The sequence below is a fragment of the Chiloscyllium plagiosum genome, unplaced genomic scaffold (assembly GCF_037043375.1).
Source record: "Chiloscyllium plagiosum isolate Xiang-an unplaced genomic scaffold, Cpla_swu_hap1 HiC_scaffold_18, whole genome shotgun sequence".
NCBI classification, from domain to species: Eukaryota; Metazoa; Chordata; class Chondrichthyes; order Orectolobiformes; family Hemiscylliidae; genus Chiloscyllium; species Chiloscyllium plagiosum.
Genome location: NW_028270156.1, coordinates 35,240,071 through 35,259,508, shown reverse-complemented (window position 1 = coordinate 35,259,508; position 19,438 = coordinate 35,240,071). Strand labels below are relative to the sequence as shown.

Sequence of the window (19,438 nt, the reverse complement as noted above, 5' to 3'; positions counted from 1 at the left end):
TTGAGGAGAAAGAGAGAATGAATTGGTGATTTAGAAATTGGAGAAGAAATACAGAAGGGGAGAACATAGCAAGAAGAGGTGAAACTGATGGAGGTGTGGTGAGGGGTGGAAACAGATTGAGAAATTGGGAAACAAGGAGAGGGGGGGGGGGGGGGGAGGGGAACCACAGTAGGCAACCAGGAGGAAAGGAGAGAAACTGGGGAAGAAAATGGAGTGGGTGTGGTGATGCTCATGAGGCATTAGGAGAACCGGAGTGAAAAACTGGTTTAAAAAAAAAAAAAGAGAATTGGTGAGGAAAGGCAGGTAGAAATGCAGGGAAAAGAGAGGAAGGGGAGATTAGGTATTGATCACAAAAATGTTGGAGATATCTCTAGCAAGCCTTACAGAGATATAGTATTGCCAAGAAACAGAATTTCCACTGCAACCCACCATTTACAGATGCTCTACCAGCTCCTGAATCTGTTGCACAACAGTTACTGTAGCCAACTTATGAGTAGGGTGTCCAATTATCCAACCTGCAAGATGTTTTCAATCAGATTGGCAGCTCAGGGTCTCAGTTTTACAACACAGATAGACGCCAATACAAATTCTATTTCCTAGGTTCCCCCTTCACTGATTAATTAAAATGTCCCCATTAGGGAAGGTGTCAAAACTTTCAGATCTCTTCAACCTTCTGTCGCTAATAAAAACTGCTCAGTTTACATATAAACACATCATTGGAACAGGGGTAGGCTATTCAGCCATTGGGTAGTTCCTCCATTCAATGAAATCATAGCTGATCCATGGCTTAACTCTACTGTCCATATCCCTTAACATCTTTGTTCAGATTTAAAGTTAACTCACAGTTAACATCACACAGGAAGAGACCAGTAGCCTCATTAAGATAGTTCCACAAGGCAGTGATAAATTGCTCACACTTTTCAGACACTCGGTAGATGCCTGGAGACCTATAGCTACCAAAGAGAAGTGTTTATTACATCTAATTAATTGATTTATTGCACAGTCCAATTCAAAGCACTGACTTCTCGCTCCCAAGATATGCCAAGGCAGCTCAAGAGGATAGTTATGAATATCTGAATGTTAAAGACCTTCAATCTTCTGGCTTTATTTTGCATGTTTCTTACCCAGAACAAACCAGTCACCGTCATTAGACAATAACACTTCATGGACGTAACTATGAAGTCATTCCATGGAGGGGAGTTGCAAGTTCAGGGGCTTCTGTTTTTTTAAAACTATAACAAATAAAAAGTGTTTACAAGTGAACACAGGAAACTTGCCGGTAAGTCTGCCATCAATTGTTTTATTAACAGTTAAAGCGTAAAGAAATAAATCTGTATTATTGAGATGCCATAACTTTAAACATATCAGCTACAGAAACATCATTGACAGAAATGAGCAATAGAATGGGTGAAAAGACTGTTAGCAAAACAATTCAAATCATGGAGAATAAAGCAATGAGGCATTCGATTTAGGCGATTTAACCCATATTATGTTGATAGCGTGACGGAAGACTTAATATGCCAGCAAAGAGCAAAGCAATGATGATTATGAAAATCAAGATGCTCAGAACTGTGGCTGCAATGTTGAGACCTCGTGATGTTGATGCATAATTCTTAGCTCCTTCTACATCTCCCACGACTTTGCGATCTCGGCTCTGAAAGAAAACAAGTGTTAATTTGTTAACAACAGCCAGGTTTGAAAATCTCAGTGCTAGCCGTAAGCTTAAAGTTCTGATACTTTTGTAAACTGCTTTTGCAAACTACCTTGCAGTGAAGAATAGAGTTCTCACTGTTGAGCATATTTCCTTTGACATGATGAAAGAATTCTAGAGAATTCTTGCACCTTGAATATAATAATTTCAAGCATTAAATACCAAAGGGTTTGTCACATTGAGTAAATTGCTTAACATGACAAGAAAGACCATCGATTACTCATGATTCACATCCAAAAAGTAACATTGCAAAACAGTGGAATATTTCAAATAACCCCTTTTTACAGTGACATTGAATTAGGAGATTGGCTGGATTGCCCAAATTTACAACTGCAGATCCCACCCAAAACAAATCGGAGAGTGTTCAGTGTGAATGTTGCACAACAGTTGTGCTCAGTAAAATGTCAGAAGTTGTCTGGTCTGACAGTTCTGATCAAATGGCCTGGACTATATCTTCATGACACATAGTTCAGACTACAGTAACCAAACAACCAGTTAAGATAAACAAAAACAAATTGCTGGAAAAGCTCAGCAGGTAACATTTCTGGTGGAGTGACCCTTCCTCAGAACTGCTCACACCTAGGAAATCTACTCCTTCCTCATTTTAATCTCATAAAGCCTTCATGAGATTACACATCTGCTTTCCCCTTTTGAATCAAAAGTTAATCAAGGATGTTAGCAGGGACTCCGTTTTAAGGGGTTGGAACAATCAGGACTGCTTTCCTTTTCAAGAGGTGACTAAATAGGGATTTTTCAAGATGAAAGATTTTCGATAAATTCGAGAAAAACAGACTCCCTCTGGTTTGAGAATTTAACATCGATGAAAAAAAGCGAGGAGAAAAAGAGAAATGATTTCACTCAGTTCTCAGGATGTGGAATATTTTGTCCGGAAAGTTACTGGAAACTCAAGCCATAAATAACTTGGGGCAGGAATTTGGGGATACCAACTAATAAGAAGGACATTTAAGCAGGGCTGAGCGGTCAAGCATAACAGCCAGCACAGGGTGGACGGGCTAAATGATCTCTTTACATGCTGCACTCTGTTTCACGATCCATTGTCTAATCGTGTTGTTATCAGACTGTGACAGTTCACTGGATAAGAAACGAACCCAAATCTTACATGACGGCAGATATCCACCGATACCAGAACACAGTGGGCTATCAACAACGCCCACCATATTCAGAAACTGCGAAATACTCCTGACAGTCACATTACCGAACAGCCGCCTCTGCAGCCCCCACCTCCCCATCCCAGGGCTCTGTTGCCACAACCCCACCCCTTGTCCAGGTTCTAGAGCCTCCCTGGGTGGACTGCCCCGAGTCCGCACTCACTTTAACCGAGAAGACCAGCGCCACGAAGCCGAGGCAGCAGAAATTCAGGTAGAAGGAGTTGAACATAGACCAGAGGAAATGATCTCGGACCGAGGTCACATTTGGGCCGACGTTCACGACGGTGCTGGTCACCGTCTGGCCGAACTGCTTTTGCCCCTGGTATGGGTAAGGGCAGGGATTCATCGCCACTTGATCACTTCTGTATTCCATTTTAGTGCTGGTCAGAGCGAGAGCAAACTGCACATCATCGGTTCTGGACTCCGTCATTTATACAGTGGGGTGGAGCGAGGACTCGTGACCACCTCCAACATCTCGATTGACTGACACTGAATTCCACTCAGAGATAGGCGAGGTCCCGGCTCAAGTCTCACTGCTCCAGGGAACAACATCTCTGAACAGATGGATTATAAAATACCATCCGCGCCCAGTGAGTGATAATTGGATAATATTACGAGAAAGTGAGGACTGCAGATGCTGGAGTACCAGAGTTGAAAAATGTGGTGTTGGAAAAACACAGCGGGCCAGGCAGAATCCGAGGAGCAGGAGAATCGACATTTCGGGCATAAGCCCTTCTTCAGGAATATTACGAGAGACAAGGAAGAAGTCTGAAGCTTTGTGAGCAAACTTCAGGCAGAAATTTTTGCCCACGAGACAACTGAACTGCCTCCTGAGATCTTAGTGTTACAAATGCTCCACCCACTCCTCGTAATGTCAGGCTGAATGCATAGGTTGGAGCAAACTCAGTGGACACTGACAGTGTAGAATCACTCTGTTACATGAGGACCTTGAACTAAGTTGTGGTTATACATCAGAAAAGTGTGACATATTGTGGGTGGCACAGTGACACAGTGGTTAGCACTGCTGCCTCACAGCGCCAGAGACCCGGGTTCCATTCCCGCCTCAGGCGACTGACTGTGTGGAGTTTGCACGTTCTCCCCGTGTCTGCGTGGGTTTCCTCCGGGTGCTCCGGTTTCCTCCCACAGTCCAAAAGATGTGCAGGGCCAGGTGAATTGGCCATACTAAATTGCCCGTAGTGTTAGGTTAGGGGTATGGGTGGGTTTCGCTTCAGCGGGTCGGTGTGGACTTGTTGGGCCTGTTTCCACACTGTAATGTAATCTAATATCAAAATATGATGTGGAAGACTGGCATGGATAAAGTGTCAATCATGCACCTGCAACATAAGTTACACTTTCTTTGTAATAATGACATCACGCATTTGCAATGCACGCACTGTGAAAGTGTTGGTTCAAATGCTAGTCATAGGTGATGATCACCGTGTTATTTGCACTTGCAAATGTTCCTTTGTTCACCTTTGGGGTTTTTGCTGCCTTCTTGAACTGTCGCAGTCCATGTGCTATAATTCCATTAGGGAGGAATTCCAGCATTTTGATCCAGAAACAGTGAAGGAACAGAGATCTATTTCCAAGACAGGATGGTGAGTGGCTTAGAGGTGAACTTGCAGGTGATGGTGTTCCCATGTATCTGCTGCCCTTGTCTTTCAAGATTTATGGTTGTGGGTTTGAAATGTGCTGTCTAAAGATCTTTGGTGAATTTCTGCAGTACGTCTTATAGATAGTATAGAATGCTGCTACTAAACATCAGTAGTGGAGTGACTGAATTATGGTGATTCTGGGGCCAATAAAGCAGTTTGAACTGCAGTCATCCAGGCAAGTAAAGAGTATTCCATTACAGTCCTGCTGTGGACAGGCTGTGAGGGGTCAGGAGGTAATGAGCAGTATTAATCGTTTCTGCCCTTCTATTACAGTCTCTGGCTAGTTCAGTTCAGTTTATGGTCAATAGTAACCCCCAGGACATTAGTTGTGGGGAATTCAGTGATGGAAACACCATTTTTTTCAAGAGCAATGTTTGGATTGTCTCTTATTCGAGATGGTCATTACATTTGTATGCATTGCAAATATTACTTGCCAGTTTTCAGCACAGGTCTGGATATTGTCCAGCTCTTGCTGTTTTTGAACATTGACTGCTTCAGTATCTAAGCAGTCACGAATGGTGCTGAACATTGTGTAAGCATCAGTGAATATCCCACTTCTGACTTTATGATGAAGGAAAGATCATTGATGAAACAGCTGAAGATGGTTGCCTCTAAGACATTATCCTGAGAAACTCCAGCAGAGATGTCCTGAAGCTGAGATGACTGAGCTCTAACCATCACAGCTATCTTCCTACATGCCAGGTATGACTCCAGGCAGTGGAGAGTTTACCTCCTGATTTCCATTGCATTTAGTTTTGCCAAGGTTCCTCAATGCAACCTTGACCTTAACTGTACATAGAGATCTCAATGAGGCAGAATTTATCACCACTGACTTTAAAAAGACAGACACTTGCCACAATACAATACTTGAGAGACTTTCAAGGGTACTGTAAGTCATGAATCAAACCTCTCTACACCCCCACTGTGAGTATAATGCTAGGTGCGACATCATGCAATCATAACTTGCAAATAATTCATTTTGGATTCGGATGGGAAGGGTTCAGAGTACACAGAGCAATCACAAGATACTGTCATCTGTTGGTCACTTTACCAAGAAAGTAGATACCTCAAAGACCTATTAGACCTCTATAAATGCCCCTCACTGTTGGGGCACTACATGTCTCATTGCTTAAAAATGTGTGTGCAGCTATCATCTGCAGAGTATTCCATTCTCTGACTATTCTCTCAGCTAAGAGCCTATTCTGTATTTTATACTCTCGACATAGTTCCCTGCCAGCAGGAAAGATTAATGGTAAATCAGAAGATTAGGAAATCTAACAAACAATCTAAAAACCAACAAACAACCCAAAAAAACTTAAATAGGGAGAAGATAAACTTTGAGGCTACTGCAAGTAATACCAAGGTGCCAGGAACAAATATATAAAATCAAGATAGGGAACAAAATGAATATAGGCCGCATCAAGAAAGAGGCTAGGGAAGTAATAATGGGGAAGCAAGCATTGAAGTGGAATTGAAGAAATAATTTGCATCAGTCTTCACAGCAGAAGGCACTAAGAACACTGCAAAATAGTGCGGTGAGGAAGGCATATGGCGTACTGGCTTTTATTGGTAGAGGAATTGAGTTCCGGAGTCCTGAGGTCATGATGCAGTTGTATAAAACTCTGGTGCGGCCGCATCTGGAATATTGTGTGCAGTTTTGGTCGCCATACTATAGGAAGGATGTGGAGGCACTGGAACGGGTGCAGAGGAGGTTTACCAGGATGTTGCCTGGTATGGAAGGAAGATCGTATGAGGATAGACTGAGATACTTGGGGCTGTTTTCATTAGAGAAAAGAAGGTTTAGGGGTGACTTGATTGAGGTGTACAAGATGATTAGGGGGTTAGATAGGGTTGACAGTGTGAACCTTTTCCCGCGTATGGAGTCGGGTATTACAAGGGGGCATAGCTTTAAATTAAGGGGGGGTAGATATAGGACTGAAGTTAGGGGTAGGTTCTTCACTCAGCGAGTCGTAAGTTCATGGAATGCCCTGCCAGCAGCAGTGGTGGACTCTCCCTCTTTATGGGCATTTAAGCGGGCATTGGATAGGTATATGGAGGATAGTGGGTTAGTATAGGTTAGGTGGGCTTGGATCGGCGCAACATCGAGGGCCAAAGGGCCTGTACTGCGCTGTATTCTTCTATGTTCTAACACTAAATAATCAGGGAGGCAAAAGGAATTGAAGAAATAAAGGCACTAGAGAAAAAGTACCATCAAAACGTTAGTCTATTAAATCCTCTTGATTTCTGATATATATTAATGATTGCATCTTGATGTGCAGGAGCAATTTCAAAGTTTGCAGATAATGCAAAACTTGAAAGAATCTTAAACTGTAAGAAGGGCAGTGCAGAATTCCAGAAGGACATTGATAAGTTGATGGAGTGAGCAGACTGATGGCAGATACATTTCAGTAGTGTGAGGAGATGCATTTTGGTAGGAAGAATATTGAAACACAATGTTAAATAGGGGTACAACTCTGAGAGTGGTGCAGGAGCAGAGAGACCTGGTGTATATATGCCAAGATTATTGGAAATGGCAGGACAGAGAGAAAGAACAGTAAGCAAAGCAGAGATCATTGGCTTTATTAATATGGGCATAGTGTATGTGAGCAGGGAAGTGATGTCGAACATTTTTGTTTGTTACACCTCAATTGGATTATTGTGTAGCAGCTGCATTATAGGAAGGAAGTGAACACACTGTTGAGACTGCAGAAGTTGTTTACAAGAATAGTTCCAGGGATGAGGAACTTCAATTATGGGAATTGAGTGAAGAAATTGGGACTATTCTCTTTGGAGGGAAGATGGTTAAGAGGAGATTAGTTAACGTTTTTCAAAATTATACATGAACTGGATAGTGTGTGCATGGAAAAAGCTTTCCTACTCATAAAAAGAACAGGAGTGCATAGAGTTTCAATGATTTGTGGTAGAAGCCAGCCTGAAATGGGGAAAAACATTTTGACTCTGCGAGTCATTAAGATACAGAAGATACTACTTGGATGTATGGTGGTGGCAGGTTCAATTGAGGCATTCAAGAGAGAATTAAATGATTGTTTGGGTAAAGATAATGTGCAAGAGTATAGGGAAAAAGCAGGCAACTGGCATCAGATAATGATCCTCCTTTAACAAGCCAGTGCAGATATGATAAGCCGAATATTCTTCTGCACTGTAACATGAATCCTTCACAAAAAGATGTAATTGCAGAGCATTTGGAAATGCATAATATGATCAAGTAGAGTCAGCATGTCTTTATGAAGAAGAAATCATGCATGACAGATTTATTAGGATATTTTGAGGAGATAGCAAGCAGGAGACATAAAGTGGTTGCAATACATTTGGATTTCTAGAAGAAGTTTCATAGTGAACGATAAGTTAAGCTACTTAATAAGATAAGATCCTATAAGTGGCAACACTATACAACACTTTTCACTGTAATTTGTACCAAAATACACTTGATGATAAATAAATCAAATCAAACCAAATCAATATATTCTGGGACTCTGGAAAAGCTTGTAATGTGTGTGACATGTAAAATGCGGAGGTTTCGGATCCACAAGACACTCAGGACAGTCAAATCAGCATGAAATGCTAGAGGGTAGCAGTCCTTGAACAATATGTGGGTGATTTGGAACAGTGACTGTCCTCATTGCACACCATACAAGGAGAGGTTTTTGGCACAGTTATTACAGACAGTGATCACTCCACATAATGATAGGTAAGCAAGTAGGAATATAGATCTGGCAGGTGAGTGGGTGATCATTTGCTTAAAGGAAAGGAGACAGTAGGTCCAGGAAACCCAGGACTCCTTGGAGCTGTCTGAAATCTTAGAAGCCTATTTAGTGAACAACACGACTGAGCTGGGTGGATGACTCGAGGGAAACTCACAGTACCATGGTGCCTGAGGCTACTATGAGAACAGTGAGAGGGAAGCTGGTAGGCAGATTAGTAAAGTAATGGTCGTGGGTAATTCAGTAGTTTGGGGGAGGGCAGTTTAGTTTGCAGCCGAGATCATTATCTGTTGACTCCTGGTGCAAGGGTTTGGGATATAATGAAACGTCTAGATTAATTTCTAGAAAGGGAGGGTGAACTACCAATGGTGTGGCTCATGTGTGAACCAACAACATAGGGAGGGATTGTGTGGAGGACTTGCAGGCTCAGTTTCAGGGATCAGGGAATAGGTTGAAATGCCAGACCTCCAGGGTAGCAATCTCAGAAATACTACTTGTGCCTTGAGTTTCTCCATTCAGGAGAAGGCAGACCAGAGAGATATGTGTGTGGATTGAGAGATGGTGTAGAAGGGAGGGGTTTAGATTTTTGGGACATTCATACTTCAAAGTGTGTATCATCATCCTGGTGTACTGTGCACAGCACATCTGGAGCGGGCAATGAGTGGAAGTGTCGAATGCTGGGGAACTGTGAGAACGGGAACTGTCCTCGGAGCAAGAGGAGAAAGACATTAAGCCGTAGAAAGTTCTCCCTTTGCATAACACAGCTGTACCAGTTTGTTCAGGTCAGAAAGGATTTGATTGATACCCCGTTCCAGTAAATGAGGAAAAAGACAATGGTGAAATGTGAAATAGTTATAGGTCATCATGTCGGCATTTTGATTGCATCGTTGGGTGTGGGCTGTAGCCTGTACTTGTTTTGTTTGTGTTCGCTTTTGATGTCAGTAAATAGAACCTCATCTTTGGAATTGTTTGAATATTTGTCTGTCTGTGATGGTCTCCCACTGGGCTTTGATAAAATGCTGCTTAGCAGTCTGTTTTGGGGATAAAGTAGTGGACACTAACAGTAGTAAGGAGAAAGCGAGGACTGCAGATGCTGGAGATCAGAGTCGAAGGGCGTGGTGTTTGAAAAACACATCAGGTTAGGCAGCATTAGGAATCATTCCTGATAAAGGGCTTAGGCCCAAAACGTCGACTCTCCTGCTCCTCAGATGCTGCCTGATCTGCTGTGCTTTCCCAGCACCACAATCTTCGACTTAAAGTAGTAGTGTGGCTCATGACATAAGCTGTGGCTTGGTGGTTAGATGGGAAAACTAATTGAAACCTATGTGCCAAGGGGTGTCAGCCATGTGTTGTGAGCACTGTAGTGTGTTTCTGACTGCTGTGCCATTAAATTGCAGGTGAAGAGCAAACCCAGAATGCCAATATTTGATTGGGTGTTTGGCTGGTATTTAAAGATGGCACTGATGCCAGACATGCCTGTCCTTTCTGAGATGTCTGATGCGTTGCCCCTTCTGTAAGTACAACGACATAGTGGAGTTGAGCTCGCATTGGGGGATAGGAATGCTGTGTGGCGTGACAGTAGTTAATGGGGCAAGTTTAGGGCTATACCACGATTCAGCCAACATGATTCAGGCCACGACTTGCTTTCCTGCTTTTGTAAGGTCAGGAAAAGTGGGTACACTTCCATCCAAGTCACTAAGATAGATTGTAAACAGTGCAGGCTCCATCTCTGTGGCGCTAACCTCAAACTGACTAATTAATCCTGCCATCCTCCAACACTCCAACCGCGAATAGGGAAAATTACTCAGCACTTGTGACTTGTTAAGTGGACCGATTGCAGACTAGTTAGTTGGGATTCTTGGAGGCGGTTCTTGGCGCTTTTGCTCCACCCCGCATATAAATAGCCGGCTCCAGTTCGGTTCACAGTCTTTTTTTTCCATCAACACTACGACCAAGATGGAGTTCCGAGCTGACAATGTACCGCTGAGCACCCGCAGCTACCCTTACCAGGGGCTGAAGGACGACGAGCAGACGGCGAGCACCACCGTCGTTAACGTGGCCCCGAGTGTGACCTCGGTCCGGGACCACTTCCTCTGGTCCATCTTCAACTTCGCCTTCATGAACTTCTGCTGCCTGGGCTTCGTGGCGATGGTCTTCTCGGTCAAAGTGAGTGCGGGCCTAAAGGGCAGACAGCCGGGGGGGGCGGAGGGGGGAGACTGAGACCCTGGGAGACAGGGGGGAGAGGGGGAGAGGGGGACAGAGACCTCGGAGGGGGAAGGGGGAGAAGGTTTAGGGGAGGGAGAGGCGCCGCCTCGCCGCAAAATGCGCCTCATGAATGGGCGAAAAGCAGCCGCTGGCCCCGGTCTGCCGTCCTCCGGAAAGCCGGTCTCGGTGTCCCCGGTACACACCCAGGTTGGTCCCCATGATGACCGGCTCGGATGGCTTTGGAGGGAAGTACCACACCGTGTCTGCTGATTGCAGCAAGTCGATGGGCATTTTTTTGTTTTGACCGTCTGTTTCTTTCGCAGAAACTGCGGATGAAGTGCATTCGCGCCGTGACGTTTGTGATTTATCAAATAATGAAATCATCCGGCGAGGGGTTGGGGGGGGGGGGGGGAAGAGGGACTCTTTTTGGCCGAAATATGTGCGAATTGCAACTGGGTCACTCGCTCATCTGTCTTTTGAAATCCATGGTTGAATCCGTTTGCTTACAAATTCTAACTATTCCTTGTACTCAAAATAATTCTGTTGTTACTTCCCATCCTTTAACCGTTCGCTTGCCTACTTTTGCTGTTGTCCCTTCAGGTAAATAAATCGGCGAATGATTGCTTAACTAGAGCATTTGGGAATACGTGTTTGTTATACTGTTGATTTGGAGAGTAAAATATCAAACACATCAGTTTAACAGGGTGAACTACCTATGCTTGTCTTTGGTTAGAATACCTATACTACACACAGCAATTGGTGGGTAGCTCAGATAAATCGTCTACTTTGAAATGACCTCTCCAACTTATTCACGTATCTCTTGGTGTAGAAAGATGTATCAATCCAAGTCTTGAAAAGACTCGATGACTCAGCACCCACAGCTCTCTAGGGTAGAGAATTCCAAAGATTCTGAAGAAAGATCTCTGGAATTGTTAACTCTGCTTACACTCCACAGATGCTGCTCGACATCAGTTTCTCCTTTCTGCTTTTCCAAAGATTCTCAAACCTCAATGAACAATTAACTTGGTCCCTTCATCTTGATAATGTGATGCTATATCCTAGATTTGTTGGAATTTTTTATGGCAAAAGTGGATAGATTCTTGACTGACCAGTCAGAGGATGATGGGGGTAAGCAGGAATGTTACAGGAGTTGAGGCCGCAATCCAACCAGTCAGGAGCTTATTAAATGTTAGAGCAGACTCAAGGAACTGAATGGCCCACCCCTTGTGGTTCATATGTGCATGCCTGAGGAAGTATTTTTATGTTGGACTTTGTCCAAGATCTTTTTTGAGTTTCATACAGTTCAATGAAGTCATTTCTCATTTTTCTTCTAAATGAACAAATGGTATTTCCAATACAATCCTCTCATCAAAACATCCAGTGTAATGAAAATCATTACAGAGCTCCTCCTTTGGTAAGGCAACAGTACCCCAGGTATGGCCTCCCCAAGGCCCTATAGGTTCCAATAAGTCTCCTTCACTCTTGTACTCAAATACCTTTGGAACAGGTGCACCTGTCTTGTTGTGGCAGGATGCTAATTATCTATGATTCAAGAGCAGGAGAAAGTGAGGGTTACAGATGCTGGAAATCATCATCATCCTGATGAAGAGCTAATGCTTGAAGCATCTCCTGCTCCTCAGATGCTGCCTGACCGGCTGTTTTTTTTCAGCGCCACACTTTTTGACCGATTCCAGAGCAGTCAAGTTTCTTTATGCAAACATTGCTCAGTTTCTCACCATTCAAAACATATTGTTGTTATATTTTTCCTCCTGAATAGATAATGTCAATTTTGCATTTGTGTTCCTTCTGGGTGTGTGTGGGGAGCTAGTTGTGCTTCTGTGTCTGTGGGTCTTGTAGTCTTCCCATTTTTTGCTTTCTACTGTGTCTGTTATATTGCTTGAGCCAGACTTTCACTTATGAAAGGTGTTTGGAACTGGTTAAGAAGGTTCCATTCTTAAAATCTTTTGTAAACCTGCAACTATATCAATAGGCGAGGCAAGCGATGACCACTATGCCGGTTGCACCAGTGCTCCAGGAGACATGAGTTCAAATCCCATCATGAAATTTTGAAATTTGAATTTGTTTTTTTAAATCAGAAAATTAATAAGCTGGTGTGAGTAATGCTGAATATGAAGGGGTGGCACAGTGGCTCAGGGTTGCACTGCTGCCTCAATGCCAGGGACCTGGGTTCAATTCTACCCTCTGGTGATTGACTGGGGTTTCATCCCACAATCCAAAAGTGCACAGGTTAGGTGGATTGGCCATACTAAATTGCCCTGTAGTGTGTAGGGATGTGCAGGCTAGGTGGGTTAGCCATGGCAAAAAAACCCATGTGGAGTTATGGGGGCTGGGTCTGGGTGGGATGCTGTTTGGAGGGTCAGTGCAGACTTGATGGGCTGAATGGCCTTTTTCTTCAATGTAGGGTTTCTGATTCTAAGCTGAGAGATTATTTCAAAAATCTAATTGGTTCACTCCTGTCCTTCAGAGAATGAAATCTGCCATCCTTAGTCAGTAAAGACTATGTCTAGAACCACACCATATGGTTTACTCTTAAGATACCTTTGAAGTTGTCCAATAAATGACACAAATGATCAACTTGTAGATGTTTAAAAAGCCTTCATCTTCTCAATGATACTTAAATGTCAAAATGTCAGTCATGATGTGGAGGTGCTGATGTTGGACTGGGGTGAGCAAAGTTAAAAATCACAACACCAGGTTATGTCTAACACACATCACCAGGGATGAAAATAGAGAGCAAGTCTTAACCATCTGCTGAAGAAACTCTTGGTTTGTTAGAAGATTCCATTAGGACTGGGCCTTAGTTCTTGAATATCAACACCAACTTAGCCATCCAATCTTCTGAAGCCCTCATCTTCATTCACTGTGCTAAGCAACTAACTGGTGAAACATGTATCAGATAGTAATTATTATCCTGCAGCTGTCAATTCTCGCATCCTGACTTTTGAAACAACCTGAAATTCTATATGGAATTTGATAAATCATTACTGGGTAGAATTTGTACTATTACTGTAGCTGCTGATCTGATAGGATGCCCAAAATAATGAAAAATGCTCTTGTTAAATTAGGTAGAGAAAGATTACTCTTGGAGATGGGAGTTCTTCAATACAGGTTCAAGGGTCCAGAATACACTAAGTCGAACAGCTCAATATCTGTATGTTCCTCGTGGAAACGTACCTAACACTCTCAACTGTTTATTTGCAAGGGATCGAGCTGAGATCTCCTAATTTAGTTTTATGCATGACCTTTAAACTTGGATACTTTCATCCATTGGTTGTGATTTTCAAGATCAGTCAGTTTAGATCCAGGACATCCAGGATAGATATTTTCTATTCAACTTGAACAGTGATGTTGATAAAGAGCTGGTATAGTGGCTCACTGGTTAGCACTATTACCTTACCATGTCAGTGACCTGGGTTCAATTCTACCCCAGGGGGAACTGTCTGTGGAGTTTGTACATTTGCCCCATGTCTGTCTGGGTTTCCTGCAGGTGCTCTGGTTTCCTCCCACACTGCAAAGATGTGCAGATTAGGTGAATTGGTTATGCCAAATTGCCCATATGTCCAGGGATGTGCAGATTAGGTAGATTAGCCTGGGAACATAGTTACAGGGATAGGATAGGGAGTTGGGTCTAGGTGGGATGCACTTTGGAAGGTTGGTGTGAATTCAATGGGCTGAATGGCTTGCTTCCACACTGTAGCGATTTTGTTTTCACAGACCTCTAGAGCAGATGGGACTTGAACCCAGGTCTCTTGATCTAGGGTAGGGACATCACAAGCCCTGTTTTTAATTGCTCAGGATAGTGTCATCTTTAGCTGCTTAATGACCTTTTCTCCACCATATGGCCAGAAAGAGATGTTCTATTCAGCACCGTTTGTGACTTCTCAAGTACTAAAGATACACAACCATGCCCAAACGCAGCAAGACCTAGATGATATTTAGGCATAAGCTTACAAGTGGAGAGTAAAATTTGCACTGTATAGGTGCCAGTTAATGACTATCTTCAAGAGAATCTAACCATTGTTCCTATGCATTAAATTGTATTACCATCACTGAATATCCCATTGTCAACATTCAAGGAGCTACCATTGACATAAATACCTTCAATACAAGAACACACCAGAGACTAAAATTCCACAATGAGTAACCCATCCCCAACTCTCTATAGCCACCATCTGCAATGCACAATTCAGGAGTGTTATTGAATACTCTCCATGGGCTTGGATGAGTGCAGCTCCAACAACATGCAAAAAACTAGATACCATTTGGACAAAGCAGTTGCTTAATTGACATCATATCCACAAACACACCATCATCACCAACTCCATAGTAGCACTGTATATCATCTAAAGATGTACTACTCCCAAACCCATGACCACGACCATCAGAAGGTTGTGGGAATACCACTACCTGCAGTTTCCCTTCAAGTCACATACCATCTTGACTTGGAAAAATATCATTGCTCCCCTAGTTTTTACTGGATCAAAATCAAATGCCCTCTCTCAAACAGCATTGTACGACTACCTACACCAAAATAAGCTGCTCAAGAAGGCATCATGTCCAACTTTTCATGAACAACTGGACAGGAGCATTAAATGTTGGCCCAGCCAGAGCTCAGTGGAGTGCACATCCAAGATTGAAAACAAAATCAGAATAATGATTTTGTTTTCAATTCTGTGGCCTTACTCCACTCTATCACTAACTTCCTCCAGGGCTTCAACCAGTGAATATTTGTATCATTTCCATCCACATAGATAATTAATGTGCACTTATATTGAAGCAATGTGTAGCAAGTCAAAGGGCAGGTTTAGGGGTGGGTCTTTGGGAGGGAAATGGTAAGGCAGGAGAGGTGACAACAAACATTTGAAAAGAAGGGGTGAACCAAACATTTGAGTAGTGTTTTTAAAAAAGCAAATGGATCAAATGGTCACCCACACAGACATGCAGCTCAGTGGGTGTGGTCTGAGATACCAGAACTCCTGCAGTTGTTTCTGTGTAGAATCCCTACAGTATGGAAACAGGCCATTTGATGCAACAAGTCCACACCAAGCCTCCGAAGAGTAACATGCCAAGACCCATTCCCCTACCTTTATTACTCTTCCCTGACTAATACACTTAACCTACCCTATGGGGAATTTAGCATGGCTAATTCACCTAATCCACACCTTTGGGGCTGTGGGAGGAAACCAGAGCACCCATAGGAAACCCATAGTGTGCAAACTCCACACAGCCAGTTGCTCAAGGCTGGAATCAAACCCAGGTCCCTGGTGTGGTGAGGCAGCAATGCTAACCACTGAGCCACCATGCTGCACTGTTACCTTGTGTGCATCTTGGATTTTAGACAGTCATTTTTGGCTGAGCCTTCAGCTGGCATTTCTTCCCTAAACCCCTCCACCCATCTCTCCTGCTTTAAGACATTCCTTAAAACCTACATCTTTGACTAAGTTATTGGCCACCTCCACTCAGGCCTTATCATTTGGGTTGCATGTCAACATTCCCATGAGGTACTGTCACTTTTTAAATGACATTTAAACATTCTTTATAAAGAAAACATCCTGTTCACATTCTGGTATTTTGGCTCCACAGTTAGGAAATGGTGGTTTAATTGATGCATTCAATTGCAGACATCACCTGTAACTATTTTTGAAGGTTTTGGATGGCTGTCAGCACTTAACAATAGGCAATACTGAATCCCTTTTTTTTTAATGTGGCAAAATAAATCTCTTGCTGGATATTTGAGGAACGGTTTCCTTCAGAACAATTTTTCTTTATTTCAGTGTCAGATTTTGTAAGAATATTTTTATTTAGTGCCTTTCATGTATGTGAGGCATCCAAAACCCTTTAAAGCTTACAGGTGATAGAACATGACAGCCCTGCCAGGAGTGACAGAATAAGAAGTTAAAAACAACAAAGACATTGTTCATCTGCTGGTGAAACTGTCAAAGGTATAAATGACATTGAAAGCTGTTAAAGGTGGAAATATTAAAGTGTAGTTGCTGTTAGCTATGCAAATATGGAAGCCAGGTTTTACATGGCAGGATGCTGAAACAGTAATATGCTAAATTACCAAACTGGTTTCACAGTTTTGCTGAAGGGTAAATGTTTAACAGGACGGGAAGAAATATATAATCCATAATACTTCTGGCATCATAGCATTGCTATGTCAATGTCAATTGAGATTGTGTATCAAGTCCTGAAGTGTGGTCTGTAAGTTGAGTGCATATTTAGAGTGGACCAAACTGACACTTTATTTTAATTTGACAAAGCTGACTGATAGTCCAATTCCCTTATCCACTGTCAAACGAGCTCACCAGAGCAATAACGAGTAGGCAATGAATGCTGGCTGGCCAGCCAGCAACACCCATGCCCCACAAGACAATAAAAGAAAATGGACAATTCCAATCATTCTACTGATGATAACAATGGAAGAATGTTTCCTCTTGACCACTTCCCACCTTGACTGGAGAACCTTTAAGGATGAGCAAACAAGACTAATCTTTCACTTTAATGTCACTGGAAAGAAGGTTATTTTGATTAGGTTTGTCTTCAGATGTGAATCATAAGGGATTGTTTTGGTTGTTTTTGCCTAATATATTTGAGTTGAGAAAATATGTTGGCATTTGTTGTTGAACATTACTGATTTATAATGGATGAGTATTTTCCTGATTTCACAATGCAAATGAAACTGGATAAAACAATTTGAACACTAAATGTCCCTTTATTAGAAGAAACCATGCATACATTAAACTTATGACAACTTGCAAGCACTGACTGTAGTGTCTCATCAGTGGTCATTGAGGTTTGCAAGTCTTGTTGCATATATTCATAGTTGTTTTCTTTTTTAGTCTAGAGATCGGAAAGTTGTGGGAGATGCAGAAGGAGCTCGGCATTATGCATCTACAGCTCGAGCACTCAACATTGCGGCCACAGTGCTGACTGTTCTTGTCCTTATAATCGGCATTGTGATGATCTTCGTTAGCCTGTCTATGGTGAATAGAGTCATTGAACATGAAAAACAAGAGCACCCTGACGTCTTTGGAGGTTGGAATTGAACATAGCACTAGTGGCACCAACTTACCATCCAGGAGCTGTTTTGCAGGAGCTCTTAATTCAACAGCTTCATGTACTCAGTCTATTGCTTCTTTCTTTCTACACTGTCTAGGTGGTGCTGACATGTCCAAATCATGTCTCAGCAACAGATTACTTTTACATGAAATTGCCCAAGTGTGGCCTTGATTGTATTAATAAAGCAATTGATGACCAATTTGAGGACTTTTGAAGTTTAATGACAAGTTTCCTATGTCCAACACTAAACACTTCCCCCTCAATGGCTCCCTCTACAATACACACTTTCACTTCACTTCTTGTAAAGATTCTATTCTTCCAGTTTCTGTGGTACATTTGTTTAGATGCAACCTTCCAGAGCAGAACTCTACTGTCTTTTTTTTAATTTCTCACCTTTGTTGACCGAGCCCATGAGTGTGTTCTTAACCACCTTCACCTTCACTGTGCTGCTACTACTAAATGGAAATTTAGAGCAATGGATCAAGAAAGAAGGCCAATCATTCCATCGTGTCTCTTCTGCCTTTGTGACAGCAACTCTGTCAGTACCATTCCCACCTTAACACCATTCCCTGCAAATTCCAATCCTTTTTGAAAGCTAAAAACAAATGTCTTCACTACCTTTTGCAAGCATTGCATTTCAGATATGAACCAGTTAGTACATGAAAAGCTTTTTTGTCATCTTTGGTTCTTTTGTCAATCACCATAAATTTCTTCTGATTATTGACTCTTTGCCATTGGCCCAGTTTCTCCAAGTGCTATGACCAGGCCGTTTGTGATGTACTTCTGACTCAACTCCCATTTTCTATCCTATGTAAACATGGACTTATTCAAATCTGTTTCCTGTATATTTATTCTTATCACTTCTTTCACTTATACACACCTGTGCTTTTTGACTTGCACGACCTTCTGATTAAATAGTTGCACAATATAAAAATTCTTATCCTGGTTTCCAAATTTCTTCATGACCTTGCTGCTTCCAGCATTATAATTTCCCCTCAATCATCTGAGATCTCTACATTTATCTAATTCTGGCCTCTTGATCACCCTTATTTTAGTTCCAACAGTGACTGTCTTCAGTTGACCTAAGCTCTAGAATATGTTTCTGACATAGCTCTACCTCTCGCTTTCCTTCTTTAAGACACACTTCTAAAATGCAAGCATTTGATTTTGAACAACACTATATGGTGCTCTGTGATGTTTTATTACATAGTCATAGAGATGTACAGCATGGAAACAGACCCTTCAGTCCAACCCATCCATGCCGACCAGATATCCCAACCCAATCTAGTCCCACCTGCCAATACCCAGCCCATATCCCTCCAAAGCCTTCCTATTCATATACCCATCAAAATGCCTCTTAAATGTTGCATTTGTACCCGCCTCCACCACATCCTCTGGCAGCTCATTCCATATATGTACCACTCTGTGAAAAAGTTGCCCCTTAGGTCTCTTTTACATCTTTCCCCTCTCATCCTAAGTCTGTGCTCTCTAGTTCTGGACTCCCTGACCCCAGGGAAAAGACTTGGTCTATTTATCCTATCCATGCCCCTCATAATTTTGTAAACCTCTATAAGGTCACCCCTCAGCCTCTGACGCTCCAGGGAAAACAGCCCCAGCCTGTTCAGATCCTCCAACCCTGGCAACATCCTTGTACAGCTGCAACATGACCTCCCAACTCCTGTACTCAATATTCTGACCAATAAAGGAAAGCATACCAAATGCATCCTTCACAATCCTATCTCCCTGCGACTCCACTTTCAAGGAGCTATGAACCTGCACTCCAAGGTCTTTATTCAGCAATACTCCCTAGGACCTTACCATTAAGTGTATAAGTCCTGCTAAGATTTGCTTTCCCAAAATGCAGCACCTCACATTTATCTGAATTAAACTCCA

General features: G+C 42.5%; 2 protein-coding genes across 2 annotated transcripts; one reads left to right on the top strand and one right to left on the bottom strand.

The window, feature by feature from the left end:
* Positions 1-1,280: 1,280 nt before the first annotated feature.
* On the bottom strand, positions 1,281-3,325 carry LOC122557761 (dispanin subfamily A member 2b-like). The gene is made up of 2 exons (XM_043705724.1): positions 3,044-3,325; positions 1,281-1,654 (listed from the first exon to the last, which is right to left on the bottom strand). The coding sequence occupies exons 1-2, from the start codon at positions 3,308-3,310 to the stop codon at positions 1,478-1,480; spliced, it is 444 nt and encodes a 147-aa protein (XP_043561659.1). The 5' UTR covers positions 3,311-3,325; the 3' UTR covers positions 1,281-1,477.
* Positions 3,326-10,192: 6,867 nt separating this feature from the next.
* On the top strand, positions 10,193-17,744 carry LOC122557760 (dispanin subfamily A member 2b-like). The gene is made up of 2 exons (XM_043705723.2): positions 10,193-10,423; positions 17,326-17,744. Exons 1-2 carry the CDS (start codon positions 10,214-10,216, stop codon positions 17,530-17,532), a joined length of 417 nt encoding a protein of 138 aa, XP_043561658.1. The 5' UTR covers positions 10,193-10,213; the 3' UTR covers positions 17,533-17,744.
* Positions 17,745-19,438: the final 1,694 nt, after the last annotated feature.